The sequence below is a fragment of the Vulpes vulpes genome, chromosome X (genome assembly GCF_048418805.1).
Source record: "Vulpes vulpes isolate BD-2025 chromosome X, VulVul3, whole genome shotgun sequence".
Lineage (NCBI taxonomy): Eukaryota > Metazoa > Chordata > Mammalia > Carnivora > Canidae > Vulpes > Vulpes vulpes.
In genome coordinates, this window is record NC_132796.1 from 50,443,514 (window position 1) to 50,458,716 (window position 15,203).

General features: G+C 49.6%; 1 protein-coding gene across 21 annotated transcripts in view; it reads left to right on the top strand.

Annotated features, from left to right (window-relative positions):
• The window catches only part of STARD8 (StAR related lipid transfer domain containing 8), an 81,556-nt gene that overhangs the window by 59,277 nt on the left and 7,076 nt on the right, over nt 1-15,203 (top strand). For 12 of the 21 annotated variants that reach the window (XM_072743649.1, XM_072743647.1, XM_025982823.2 and 9 more), the window contains 4 exons: nt 8,550-8,621; nt 10,831-10,912; nt 12,196-12,259; nt 13,709-15,144. In XM_072743649.1, the coding sequence (XP_072599750.1) occupies nt 8,550-8,621; nt 10,831-10,912; nt 12,196-12,259; nt 13,709-15,144 (1,654 nt within the window). The remainder of the gene's footprint in view (nt 1-8,549; nt 8,622-10,830; nt 10,913-12,195; nt 12,260-13,708; nt 15,145-15,203) is intronic. The other 9 variants (XM_072743648.1, XM_072743650.1, XM_072743656.1 and 6 more) reach the window with 3 other exon arrangements.

Here is a 15,203-nt window from a genome sequence, read left to right on the forward strand (position 1 = left end):
TAGCAGCATCCCCGGGCTCTACTCAACAGATACTAGTAGCATGCCTCTCCAGTTGTGATGACCAAAAATGTTTCTAGACATTGCCAAAGGTCCCCTGGGGCATAGCATCCTTGGTTGAGAATCCCTGAGGCCCTGTATCTTTGGTGTGGACATGGAGTGTTAAGAAGAGAGGGGTATTAGCATGGAGAGCCACACATGTGAACCTGCCACTAGCCAGCAAGAAGATTTAGTGGCTTCACTATAATGCCACCCAGTCCCATGGTACTGTCCCTTCCTGGGCTGTGTGCCTTGGTAGTGCCTCATTTCTGACAGACTCCAAAGGTGTTGCTTGCATGGGCCTGGGAGCTTGGCATCCAATTGTAGCTCTGGCTGAGATTGAGACTGGCATCCCAACAGGTGTAGTAGGGGCCCCAAGTCCTGCCTGTGACCTAACAAGCTAGAGGCCAGCCAATGACTAGCACTGCCAAGCTAGCTGCTTGAAATCCAACAGCCCTTGCCGTGACACCCCTCCTGTGACATTTGGAATGTGGGATGAGTGCTATTTTCGTCTTATCTCTTTCCTCTCTTTGTCCCCCACCCCTGTAAAAATCTAGTAAGAATTGTAATTACGGCTAAGAGCAGCAGTAGCAGAGAGACAAGTCTACCCAGTCTCCCAGAGGACAGGGTATTGCAGACTCCTCTGAATGTCCCATCCAAGGTCAGGAAGGGAAGTCTTGGCAGTCTTCAGATTCACAACAGCTGTTATGTATGAGCCCCTGTGAAGGCTCCTCTTCCTCTGTCCCTTGGGGGCAGGGGGCATAGCCAGACAGTCACCTGTTGCAGCATTTGTGCAAATTTGAACAAAGACCCACCTCTGAGAGATCCAAGGATGAAGGCTGGGTGGGCACATTTCTTGTAGCCTAAGCTCGTTAGATGTATCCTTATGGGAGAGTGAAAGGAGCTGCTAATAACCACTTGGGGCCAAGTAAGATACAAACCCCCTGCCAGAAAGCCAACATCTCTTTCTTAAACAGAATCCCTCTCTAGGAGTGAAGCTGGGCAAAGGAAAAGGGCTTTGCATCCACCCAGAGAAATGATGTAGGAAGCTCTTTGCCAGGACCTAGCATTTCTCAGGTATAGGAGCAGGGCCGCTCATTGCTCTCTTGCTCCTTCACTTAGGCCTAGAAGGAACATGGACCAATGATTGGAATGGGCCTGAATCTGGCCTCTGGCTAGAATTTTTCCAGAGACCTATGCTGCGGCTCTTTCCTGGCTATGTTTGTTCAGGGCAGTGATTCTCTATCTTGCCTGTACTTTAGAATCATCTGGAAAGCACTCAAAAACAAATGAAAACTTTCCCAGAGATTCGAATATAATTTGTCATGACTGGGGCCCAGGCACCAGAATTTTTTTTAAAGTAGGTAGAAGTGGGGTCTGGGTGGCTCTCTCATAGCCCATTGAGTGACCACAAGGCGGAAGGACTCAAGTCCCCCAAGTGTGGCATGAAGAGGGTGAGGTTGGTGAGGCCTGACCTCCCTCAACTTAGTTGCCAGTTGCCTTTTTCTTTTCCTTCTAGCTCATGCTCACTTTTTTTACAAGTAGGACGCAATCTGAACTGAGCCTTAAAGATTGTGAATGTGTGCCTACCAAGTTCAAGTAGTATTTTTAAGTTTTATTTAAATTCCAGTTAACATACAGTGTGATATTAGTTTCAGGAGAGACAAAGAGAGAGAGGCCAAGTTCAAGTAGTCTTAACAAAAGTAGTGTTAATGATAACTTTCATATAGCCACTTTCAAAACCAGGCAAAACCTGACCAATTCCACACAATAACCACAGAGGAGGGCAGGAAAGTTGTTGGTCCTCACTATGTAGATCAAAATCCAAAGCTTAGGGAATGAAGCAAGTTGTCTAAAATGACTTAGGCAGTGAGTAGGGGAGCCAGCCTGATTGGAAAAATGCTCTTTCTTCAACTTAGTTATCATCTTTCAGCATTATTGCATTTCCTTGGTGGGAGACGTTGCAGCCCCTTTCTTGAGTACATAAACTACCCTTTTTCATAAGATGTTTCTCAGGAACAGAAGCCCTGAATTTTCTTCTCATTCCACCCTTCTCTGAAGTGAAAAAGCTCTGCACTAATAGGATCATGGTAACGTGGCCTGCATAAGTGTAGGTGCAGATTCTGTCATTGACCTCTGAAGTCATCTGCTGCTGCTCAGCCATTTCCCTTTGACATTCCCTCCAGCAGACCTGATTTGACTCTGGAGCTTTTGAGTATGTCCTTCCCTCAATTTTTATGGCTCAGATCAGCTGGGACCCTCCCCAGGGAGAGAGTCATCTGGGCTTAAATCTCAGTGGAATTCACCTTGTGCCAGCTGAATGCCATCCCTGACCTGTCCCAGCATATCATCCTAGCCTCGGCCAGAGAATGGCCTGCGGAATATAGCAGTTGAAACTGCTGAAATCTGCATATCTGGACATATAAGCAGGATTAGGGGTCACAGACATTCCTTTTTTTTTAAATAATAAATTTATTTTTTATTGGTGTTCAATTTGCCAACATACAGAATAACACCCAGTGCTCATCCCGTCAAGTGCCCCGCTCAGTGCCCGTCACCCATTCACGCCCACCCCCCGCCCCCTCCCCTTCCACCACCCCTAGTTTGTTTCCCAGAGTTAGGAGTCTTCATGTTCTGTCTCCGTTTCTGATATTTCCTACCCATTTCTTCTCCCTTCCCTTCTATTCCCTTTCACTATTATTTATATTCCCCAAATGAATGAGAACATATGTTTGTCCTTCTCCGAGTGACTCATTTCACTCAGCATAATACCCTTCAGGTCCATCCACGTTGAAGCAAATGGTGGGTATTTGTCGTTCCTAATGGCTGAGTAATATTCCATTGTATACATAGACCACATCTTCTTTAGCCATTCATCTTTCAATGGACACCGAGGCTCCTTCCACAGTTTGGCTATTGTGGACATTGCTTCTATAAACATTGGGGTGCAGGTGTCCCGGCGTTTCACTGCATCTGTATCTTTGGGGTAAATCCCCAACAGTGCAATTGCTGGGTCGTAGGGCAGGTCTATTTTTAACTCTTTGAGGAACCTCCACACAGTTTTCCAGAGTGGCTGCACCAGTTCACATTCCCACCAACAGTGCAAGAGGGTTCCCTTTTCTCCGCATCCTCTCCAACATTTGTGGTTTCCTGTCTTGTTAATTTTCCCCATTCTCACTGGTGTGAGGTGGTATCTCATTGTGGTTTTGATTTGTATTTCCCTGATGGCAAGTGATGCAGAGCATTTTCTCATGTGTGTGTTGGCCATGTCTATGTCTTCCTCGTCACAGACATTCCTATATCACTTGCCTTAGCCTGCCCAGTGTCACTCTCCTGCCAGGCACATAAGACAATCCTCAGTCTGGGACACCTGGGCCCCAGCCTCAGATGAGTGGACTCAACTGGGAATGAGTGGTCACTTCTGGCCCCAGGCTGGGGCGGGTGGGAGGGATGAGCACAAAGCACTTTAGCTTTAGCTTTTAGTTTATGCTAAGTGAAATAAGTCCTTAATCACCAAGTCATATGTCTGATTGCTCCATCTGGGAGGGAGTCTCAGGGCCTCCCAGCCCTCCATGAGGTGCTGTATTATTGGGATATGGTGTCCCTGACATTCTGTTGGGTAATAACCCATTACATTTTCCAGATTCCTGCCAGAGAGTCCTTGCTGGGGATTCAGTCCGCGGGCCTGCTTCAAACTCCTTGACTTCTTTGTCTTTTTGGAGCTATTGTGGCCTCTTTGCGACTTCTGCCTCCTAACAAACCTCTCTTTCCAGAGCCATTTATCTGCGAATTTGACAGTAAAGCGGCTGCAGCCACTTTCCAGAGTCAAAAGGAAATGCTCGCTGGGCCTTTTTTCTGTTTGTTCTTTTTTCTTGGGACCCTTCAATTAGTGCTTATACTGTGTCAGGGGCTTTTTTTCCTCTCCAGTATTTTATTTAATGCTCTCAGTAGCTATTCCAAGTAGACTCTATTACCTCCATTTTAAAGAGGGGGAAACTGAGTCTTGCTTATAGAGGTTAAATAACTTGCCCAAAGTCAGAGAGCTAGTGACTGGCAGCACCAGTATTTCAACTCAGGCTTGTAACTCCACTATATCAGAAGGGAAGAAAAAATTGGGGGGGCGTGGAGTTGGTTCCTTTGAGTCTAAATCCTTTGTTTACCTGGCATCTGAGGGCAAGTAGCATAATGCAATGGAAAACAGAACTGGACAGGAAATTAAAAAATCAGGGTCATACACAAAGAGACATTTCTCCGAAGAAGTCATACCGATGGCCAGCCAATGTATGAAAAGGTGCTCATCATCACTTACCATCAGGGAAGTGCAAACCAAAACTACAGTGAGGTATCACTTCACCTATTAGGAAAGGCTAAAGTCAACAATACAAGAAGCAACAGGTGTTGGCAAGGATATGGAGAAAATGGAACCTTCCTGCACTGTTGGTGGGAATATAAACCTTTGCAGCCACTATGGAAAACAGTGTGGAGGTCCCTCAAAAAGTTAAAAATAGAACTACCCTATGACCCAGCAGCAGTTTCACTATTGGGTATTTACCCAAAGAATACAAAAACACTAATTCAAAGGGATACATGCAATGTCTATAGATAGCAACGTTATTTACAATAGGGAAGATATGGAAGCAGCCCAAGTGTCCTTCCACTAATGAATGGATAAAGAAAATGTGTTATACACACACACACACACACACACACACACACACACAATCAAAATGGAATATTACTTAGCCATAAATAGTAATTAAATCTTGCCATTTGAAATAACATAGATGAAGCTTGAGAGTTTATGCTAAGTGAAATAAGTCCGATAAAGACAATTTAGGAAACAAAACAAATGAGCAAAGGGAGAGACAGAGAGAGAGAGAGAGAGAGAGAGAGGACACACGAGCAAGAAACAGACTCTTAATTATAGGCAGAAATTGCTGGTTACCAGAGGAGAAGTGGGGGGGGGGGGGGATGGATGAAATAGGGGATGGGGATAAAGGAGGGCACTTGTGATGAGCCTTGGGTGATATATGGAAGTGTTGAATCACTATATTGTATATCTGAAACTAAAATAACTATGTTAAGTAAATGGAATTAAAAACTTAAAGGAAAATAAAAGATCACGGTCATAGTCTCATCTGTGCCACATAACCCTGTAGGAGTTGAAGAATTCCCTCAGGTCTCAGTGTGTTCCATACTGTAGAATTTTTAAAGTGCTAATTTGGAGAGCCCTACCATAGACCAATTAAATCAGCCTCTGAGGATTGGGCCCCAGGAAATTGGGATTTTTAAGCTTCCTAGCTGATTTTCTTTTTTTTAATAATAAATTTATTTTTTATTGGTGTTCAATTTGCCAACATACAGAATAACACCCAGTGCTCATCCCGTTAAGTGCCCCCCTCAGTGCCCGTCACCCATTCACCCTCACCCCCCGCCCTCCTCCCCTTCCACCACCCCTACTTCGTTTCCCAGAGTTAGGAGTCTTTATGTTCTGTCTCCCTTTCTGACATTTCCCACCCATTTCCTCTCCCTTCCCTTCTATTCCCTTTCACTATTATTTATATTCTCCAAATGAATGAGACCATATAATGTTTGTCCTTCTCCGATTGACTCATTTCACTCCCTAGCTGATTTTCATGTGTATCCAAGGGTGAGAATCTTTGAGCTAGGTAGGGTATATAGGCGAGTGCTTCTCAGACTTTAATGTGCATGCAAATCAACTCAGGATCTACTTAAATGTAAATTCTGATTCAGTAGGTCTGGTATTCTGCATTTCTTTCTTTTTTAAAAAAAATATTTATTCATTCATGAGAGACGGAGAGAGAGGGGGGGGGGGGCACACAGGCAGAGGGAGAAGCAGGCTCCATGCAGGGAGCCCGACGTGGGACTCCATCCCTGGTCTCCAGGATCAGGCCCTGGGCTGAAGGCGGCACTAAACCGCTGAGCCATCAGGGCTGCCCTGCATTTCTAACGAGGTCTCTGGTGATATCCATGCTGCTGGCCCAGGGATCACGCTTAGAAAAGCAGGGGGCTGGAGGGTCTAGGTGGCAGTGAGAGAACTTGTCCACCCAAGTGAGCTGGTTTCCTTTCCAAAAACCCTAACTAGGGCCACTGCCAAGCATGAGAGGAGCAGGTAGCTCGCCACTCTCCCATGGGCTCTGCCTCTGTGGCTCAGGTAGATGGTGCAGATATTTAAGATGTAGGACTTTATTACTGCACTTGCCCACCTCCTTCAGGCTTCAGAAGGAGCTTGGGAATAATGGGCAGGCAGGTGGCTCTCTCATTCCCTTTGCTCTTTGTTCTGCATCTAGCCATGAATGACTGAGGGCTGTGATGGACTTTGAGGGTATGTTCTTGGCATGCAAGATGATCTATGGGGATTGGCTTCCCTGCCTGAGGTGCCCATACTAGACTCATGGCCCTTTAGGGTTCACTGTTTCTTTCTGTGCCTGTCTCTCTGGAAACCCACCAGGTCCCCACTTTGGTACTTTCTCTTTGTCCTAATGATGGGATAGCAGAGCTAGCTGCTGGAAGGGGCTTTGAGGCCGGAGAGGGGCCTTCTCCTGGGAGTGTCAGACAGTCAGGAAACAGGAAGGTGGTTGTAGCAGATGGCTCAGGTGTCCTAACAACAAAACCACGTCCCTCAAATGCTTCCTGGGCTGACATGAAGTCCCTTCCAGCAGCTCTTGTCACAGTTCTCCCAGATCACCTCTTGCCTAGAGACCTCTTATCCTCTCCCAGGCCTGCATTGCCCCCTGCCAGGGGGTCTGAGCTACTGTTGGCTGAGCTCTGTGGGAACAAACACTTACCAGGACCTCCCAGAAATCCTGATGATTCCTTGATCTTTGTCATAGGTTAGAAAGTTGCAGTAACCAAAAACCCATGCGCATACAGATTCAGGTGCATGCACAGACTGAAGGGAGTGTCTGTGTGTGTGTTCAGGTGCACCATCCCATGAGCAGACTTGGCTACAGCTGTGTGCAGAGGCAACTGCTGGGGTGGCACTGACCTGATGTGCTCACTCTGCCCCACTCCTGTTTGTCCCCAAAACCTTCAGGGGCTCCAGAGCCTTCTCTTTCCCCTCCCCTGAAATCCTCATCAGTGTATGACCCTTGAGAGGCCTATTGTTTTTTTGGACTAACTTCTACCTTCCTGCACTCTTCCCTCCCTTGTCTCCCCACCTGGCATCCTCTCAAATACCATTTTGTCTTTTAACTTCTCAGGCCCAGCTGCTAGGATCTCATCCTGGATTTCCCTGTGGGAGAGCACTGGAGAGAAAGAGCTCTTCCTGTCTTCAGAGAAACCTCACAAGTCTCCTTGGAGTTCTCTGGTCATAGGTGCCAAGGAAATCAAGGAGATGTTGGGTGCTTGGCTTTGTGGCCAGAGTAGCTCTGCTGAGCCAGCAGCCTCCTCCACCCCCCAACCCCACAGTGCCTGGTCCCATAGTCCTAGCCCCACTGCTCTCCGGCAGCACGTGGGTACGAAATAAATTGCTGCCTGGGAAGTCCTAGGGCTTTGCTAATGGCATTCAGCCTACATTGGCCTCCTGTAGTCCAGCTGCTTGCCTCCACTGAGGATGGCAGGGGTGCTGGGCATTCCCAGAGCAGAGATGAGAGGCTAACCCAACCAGTGTCCTCCAAGATTCCCACAGGTCCATGTTGTGTCATCATGACAGTCAGCACTGGATTATACTGCATAGGCCTAGCTACAGGGGAGCACTGGAGCAGTCCTGGGAGGTTCCCTGGGGAGGGAGGGCTGGAAATCAATGAATGATAGGGGAGAGTGAGCACCAGGGAATCTGCCACCTCAGAAGCATAAGGAGTCCTGAGTGAGAGTCAGCTTGAGCTTGAACTCTGGCCCCAGCACTGCTACCTTGGTCAACCGTGAGACTGTGGGAAAGTCCTTCCTTTCTGAGCCTGTGTGGAGATCCATAAAATATAGTAAAACCTTCTTCACAGCCTATTACGTGTGTTAAGTGAGACTTGGTTATCAAAGGGCTAGGGAATGTTAGGCATGATGGTGGGAAAGAGAATGATAATTGCTGAACATTTTGTATCCCTAGCTGGACTAGGATGGTCTACCCAGGGCCATGGAAAGGGATCTTTCTCCCACAGGAGGGGAGGGTGAAGGCACAGCTCTGGCTTCATCCCTCAGTAGTATTCCTTGACTCCATTCCTGGGAGTTGCTGCTGGTGGGTTCTTGGGTGCCCAAGAACACTTGGGCAGGGGTAGGAGAGTGAGAGGGGTATTGAGACCAGCAGGGAGTAAGGTTCAAGAAAGGTGTGCCAGGACATACATAGGGTAGGGTTTGGGGAACTGAAGGTGAATCCTAGCTGGCTGTGATATGCAACAAATATGCCAGCCCCTTCCCTGCTTTCCTTGCCATTTCCAGATCACGAGAACTAGAGGTGCTTCTCTGCCAGAGGTGAGGCAGTGTACACCCAGGGTGGCTCAGTGCCAGCACCTAACTAACCCTGTTTCTCCACCTGTTGCTTTCCCTCTGTTTTGTGTTAGAAGTTGAGGCCAAAAGAACATGTAAGTGGCTCCGAGCAACAGGATTCCCTCAGTATGCTCAGCTTTTTGAAGGTAAGACTACTCAGTTGCTTCCCCTTCCCTACCCTGAAATTTGCCTCATCCCTCTGTTTTTCATCTCTAAAATGGGGCACTCAGATCCTCTTTCCAACCACACAAGAAACTGTCTACCTTGGCCCCCTGCTCCTATAGTGACAGCATCATCTCTACTGGGTCATTCTCATCAGCTCTCATCAGCTCTGGTGTCACTCTTGTACTAAAGTGCCTTGTCTTGGCCAAGGCCCCTGCACTGTACCACTTGTGAGGATGCCATGTGTCTAGGTACAATGAGGAGGGTGCATCCTGGTGATCCTGACTTCATCTCAACTTCCCCATGGCCTCATTTCTCTGTTTTCCTTCATTTTTCTCTTTTTTCTTTCGAGTGGTTTATATTTACTGTTTCCCCTTTTCCTCTTCTTCTCACACCTCCCCACTGTACTCTGTCTTTGACCCCACTTTGCCAAGAAAACAGTCCTTGTCCAGATCACCAGTGACCTTCATGTGATCAAATCCAGTGGCCATTCCCTAGTCTTTACTTCATGTCTCAACAGAATTCATGCAGGTGGCCACTCCCTTCAGCTTCTGGAACACTCACCTCTCTTGGCTGTCTCTCTCTGGATGCTGTTTTCTGTCTTCTTAGAGAAGACTCTGCTCTCTCAAACTGCTATCTAAATGTTGGGGTAGCCCAGAGTTCAGTCTTGGTCCCTTTTTCATCTCAACACTTCTTTCCCAGGAAAGCCCTCTCCAAGTACCAATTCTGGTGATTCCCAAATATCTCCCTGCCAGACCTTATTCCCAAGCTCCAGGTTCATCTATTCAACCACCAGTTGCATATCTCCTCATCTGTAGGGTGAGGCATCTCAAATTGAACAGATCTAAATCCACCTCCTGAGGGCACCACCATCCCCTTGAGCCCTGCATTCAGAAATCATCCTTGATTCCTCTTTCCTTTCTGAAAGTCCCTTGTCCCTGCACACTGTATCCTGGACTGATCCACTTCCTAGCACCTCCACTACCACCTCCTGTGTAAACTGCCATCTCCACTCACCTGCCACCTTAGCATGCCAGCCTCCTTCCTATACTCCCTCCTATGCTCTTCCATGTACAGTGAACCTCAGGCCTCACTCTCATTTCTTTGCTCTGTCGGTCCTCCGCTTGGTTTCCCCAGCATGCTCAGAATGAGGTAAATTCCTATGTTTTGTTCCGCTGGCAAGACTACATCACCTGACCACGTCTGTTGACTCCTCTTCTGTTTGCTCACGGCATTCCAGGCTCCTTTCTACCACTTGCTCACACCATGTCCTTTCCTTCCTCAGAGTCTTAGTGTCAGTCCTGCCTGGAATTGTCTTCCCAGGCTCCTGGCCCAGCCAGCCCTGTCTTATTCTGCAGGACTCTGCTCAGAAGTCATCACCTTGGAAAGGCCTCCACTAACCACATGTCTACGAGTGGCCCCCACCCCACCAGCCTCTTTTTATCCTATCACCCTGGCTACTGCCTTCCATGGCATTCAGGACAGTATTGTCTTGTTCCACATGTGCTTTATTGTCTGTTGTTCTCCTAAGAGTGTAAACTCCATGAAGGGATCATTTTTATCTCATTCACTGCTGTATCCCCAGTGCCTGGCACAAAGTAGGTGATCAGTTAATATGAGGTGCATGAGAAAATGGGTTTGTTTTACCAGCAATCCAGAGAGGGGTGGGATTTCCTGGCTTCTCTGTCCTCTTAGCCCACTCCTTCTTCTCTCCCCTCCCCTTCCTGCATTCCAGGGAGTGGACCCTGCCATTTTGAGTGGTAGGAAGAAATGAGGTATTGTTTGGCTGCCCACTGTCCTCTGTTCTCACTCTTGCCCTGCTCCCTTCACTGCACCTCAGGGAGGAGGTTCCCTGTCTGAGTAGCCCAGGATTCAAAGGGGACTGAGGGGCACCAAGCTTGGCTCTTGGCAGCTGCCCAAGGCCTCAGGCCTGCCATCTCCTGGGGACCTGTCTTATCGTTTGGTCCTCTCATCCAGCTCAGCCCTCCTTTCCCTCAACCCTGGACTCGCCTCCAGTGGTCAACCCGAGCTCCTGGAGCCCCTCCTTTTACTCCAGGCCTGCTCCTTCTGCTCAGCTTTTTTTGCCTTCCTGCCTCCTCTCTCCCCGGCCTCCCCTTTCCAACTCAAGGGCTGCCGGCGCTGAGTTTCTGACCTACCTCCCTCTACTTACCTTGGCTTTTCTCTGCCATACAGAAGGTCTGTTTCCCCTGGATATTGGCTCTGTGAAGAAGGACCACAGTTTTCTGGACGAGGACTCTTTGGGGGCCCTGTGCAGGTAGGGACCACTGAGGGCAAGACCTGGGAGGTCAGGGCCTGGGCTGGGGCTTCCCGGTAGAAAGAAATAATCCCTTGTCCACACCAGCAGAGGAGGCCCAACCTGGTACACTGCTCATCTGTTGCAGTCACACTGCTCTCTGTGTCTCAGTCTGTGTCTCTGATACCTCACCACTCAGACACTCTAGCTAGAGGACCAAGATCTGGCCTTGAGTCTTTTTCCCCCTTCAGTTAGATTCCCAGAGGAATCTGACTGGTCCCCTCTCTGCTTACACTGCTTTGGGCCTTGTCTCAGGCCAAACCACGACTTTTTGGATACATTACAGTGGCCCACTAACTGGCCTTCCTGCCTGTCCCCTTCTCACCCTGATCCAGCCTTTTTACAGCCACCGGATTCAGCTTCCAAGCAGGCACACCTCTACTTGGAGTGTACAACTGCCTGCAGAGAAAAGTAAAGCTATTTTAGCTCGAGGCACTCTTGTGGTCTGGCTTTGACTGGCCTTATCAGCCTTAGTTTCCCCCGTCACACTGGTGGTGGTCTGTTTGCTGACCGTTACCCTCTCTACCCTGTCACGGCCTCTTGTGGAAGCCTGGGAGAGGAGCCCCTGTTTTTACCTCCTCCAGAATCTCACTTCTGGGATGCCTGGGCGGCTCAGTGGTTGAGCATCTGCCATCGGCTCAGGGCATGATCCCAGGGTCCAGGGATCGAGTCCCACATCAGGCTCCCTTCAAGGAGCCTGCTTCTCCCTCTGCCTATATCTCTGCCTCTCTCTGTGTCTCTCATGAATAAATAAAATCTTAAAAAAAAGAAGAAGAATCCCACTTCTGTCCTCCAGGAAGCCTTCTCTGACTGCCTAATGTCCCTTCACCGAAGTTCCTTGTCCTACCCTCTGTGTGCCTTCTGTGCCTCTGTCTGTGTCTCTGACACCTCACCACTCAGGCACTCTAGCTAGGGGGCCAAGATCTGGCCTTGAGTCTTTTTCCCCCTTCAGTTAGATTCCCAGAGGAATCTGACTGGTCCCCTCTCTGCTTACACTGTTCTTGACCTTGCCCCATCTCTGTAGTGGTTTATTCCACATATACAAGCTCCCAGAGGATGGAGGCCATAATCTCCTTAGCACCGTGTCTGGCACTGAAACCGTTATGAACACTGGGTCTTGGGAGACATTTTGATGGCTTGGGCATGTGACCTTAGTGGAGGGCATCTTGGGGCTGTCTTGGTAGGTTATGCCCTGTATGCTTTGCTTGGGACTCTTAGGTGAGCGCTGCTTTCTTTCCTTACAGGAGGCTGATGACCTTGAACAACTGTGCCTTGATGAAACTGGAAATTCACTATCAATGCAAGCAGGTGAGTCATGGCAAGGGTGGGTTCTGGGGTCTTGTGGCACTGCTCTGAACCCAGAGCATACACAGTTTCCTTGCAAAACTCGCTTCGGTTTTCTGGGAGTCTGGGGTGTACAGAGTAATGCCTTGCTCCAGCGTGGGAATGAGGTGTAAGGGGTTCTGCCAGGTTCTGGCAAGCATAGCCTGGAGGTTGGATGAAAACAAGTACCCTGGCCCATCCTCACCCACCACCCTCAGCACACCTCTCCCCTACTGAGTTTACCAATAACTTGACCTAGTGGTGGCCCTTCCTCGGGGAAATTTCTCTGCCTCCACTACCTGCTTTGTGATGGCAATAATTCCTTGACTATAATCAGAGACAGAATAATGCAGTGGAAAAATCATGGCCTATATGATCTTAGGAGTCAAGATCCCCAACTGTTTCCCTATGAGGTTTTGTACCCCTAAGCCCCATTTTCCCCACCTCTACACTGATTTGGAGGGGGACATTAATAGCTTCATGAGGCCTTTCTGACTCTGCCAATCTGGGATTGCAGAAACCGAGAAGACTCTTAGTCTCCATGTAGCCCTGGAATGCTAGCGAGATGACCTCATCCTTCTATAGGGCCAGGCTTTGTGGATTTCTTCTGGGCCTTTCTCCACCAGAGGTCTGGAGCCAGGAGGGGCAGCTAGGCTGCCAGAGCCCTGGTCTGGGAAGCAGGAAGCCCCTGGAACCTGGTCCCACCTCTGCCACCGACTTCTCAGTGGCCTTGAGCCAGTATATTCCCCTCTCTAGGCCTTGGTTTCCCCACATTGCAAAGTAGAAAATTAGAAAATCTAAAATCTCCTTCCAGTTCTGGCATTCTGTGATTCTAATCTAAGACGATAGCCTAGAGACTTGGGAGGCTGCTGAGCATAGGAGGTCAGAACACCTAGATTCTTTTTTTTTTTAATTTTTATTTATTTATGAGAGAGAGAGAGAGAGAGAGAGAGAGAGAGAGGCAAAGACACAGGCAGAGGGAGAAGCAGGCTCCATGCAGGGAGCCCGATGTGGGACTCGATCCCAGGTCTCCAGGATTGCGCCCTGGGCCAAAGGCAGGTGCTAAACCGCTGCGCCACCCAGGGATCCCAGAACACCTAGATTCTAATGATGGTTCTGTCAATGACTTGCTATGTGACACTGTATGACCTTAGGCAAGTGGCTTCTCATTTGTGGGTCTGGGTTTCACTATCTGTGAAATGAGGAGGGATTAGATGAATGAGATGACTAGTACTATCTGTCTGGGCTCCGTCTCAGACTCCTGGCTTATTCTGGTACTCCCAGAGCCAGCTCCGCATCTAGGACATGTCCTCAGTCAGAAAGTGGGGCCGTTTACCTCATTGTTACTCCAAGAGTTTGGAGGCAGAGGGTGGAATACAAACAAGGAGTTGTGGACTAGACTTCTCTAACCTGACCCCGTGGCTCCCTCCCCAGAATGAAGACTCAGAAGAAGAAGAGCAGTGTACCATCAGCAACCACTGGGCCTTCCAGCAAGAAAGTAAATGCTGGTCTCATGTGGACTCCTCTGACCTGCTGGCCCCACCAAGCCCTGGCCTGCCAGTGACCTCCAGCTGTGAGAGCGTCCTCACTGAGCTTAGCACCACTTCCCTGCCAGCCATCACTGTAAGCCTATCACCAGAGGCGGAGCCAATGGACCTGCCCACACCCTGCCACGTCCCCAGCCTGAGTAACCAGCCCCTCCTTAGCCCCACCCAGGGCCATGAGGGTCCCCGGGACAAAGCTAAGAAGCGCCATTCTCGCCATTCTCGTAGCTTCCTTAAGCATCTTGATTCTCTGAGGTGGAAGGAAAAGGGTGGCAGTCGGCAAGCTGGGCTCGACTGTGGCCCAGCCACCTTAGAAAAGGCCATTAAAGCCTCCTCTTTTCGTAGTCACCGTGGCTTCCTCTCAGCTGGATTCTACAGGGCCAAGAATAGGGCAGCCGCCTCAGCCCGCAACAGTGGCACCGAGACTCCAAGGGCCTGGGAGGCCTGGCCTATGGCCATGTTTCGGCACCCTCAGCAGGTGCACCGGGGTGACTGCCTCGTGCACGTGCCCAGGGACCACAAACCAGGCACATTCCCTCGCTCTCTGTCTATTGAGAGCCTGTTCCCCGAGGATGGACACTGCCTGGCAGATTGGCAGCCAGGTAGACCCTGGGGCTGCGAAGGGCGCCGGGGCTCCTGTGGCTCCACGGGCAGCCATGCCAGCATCTATGACAACATGTCTGAGCTGTACCCATCTGAGCCAATACTGGTCAGGGCTAAAGCTGAAGATGAGGAAGGTACAGGCAGCTATGCCCACGTAGATGACATCCTCCAGCATGTATGGGGGCTGCAGCAACGGGTAGAGCTCTGGTCTCAGGCCATCTACCCAGACCTGCAGACTAGAGATAAGGAAAAGGAAGAAGAGGAAGAAGAGGAGATTGCTTCGTCAGTAGAAATAGCCACAGTTGAGGTTGGAGGGCAGGCTGAGACTCTGGCCCAGATAGAGGCTCCAGCCTGCAGAGAGTCCTCAGCCCCAGACCAGGCTGATGTTCAGCGAGTAATCCCAGCTCAGGTTGAGTATCAGGCTCAGGCTGAGCCCCTGGCCCAGGCCCAGGCCCAGGCCCAGGTTGAGGCCGAGGCCCTAGACCTGGGCCAAGGTCATGGGCAGGAGGTGAATTCAGGTGGGGAACCCAACTCGGCCTCCAGCGTATCTGTGGAAGAAGGACACTCCATTTCTGACACTGTGGCCTCCTCCAGTGAACTGGGCAGTAGTGGAAACTCCATGAACGAGGCTGAGGTCATGGGCTCGCCAGCTGGACTTCAAGCATCCAGACTACGTGAACGACGAGATTCAGGGGTTGGGGCCTCACTTACCAGACCCTGCAGGTGGGAGTTTTGTGTAGGGGTGGGGACATCTCTCTCTCTGTCTCTCCCCCTCCTTCATC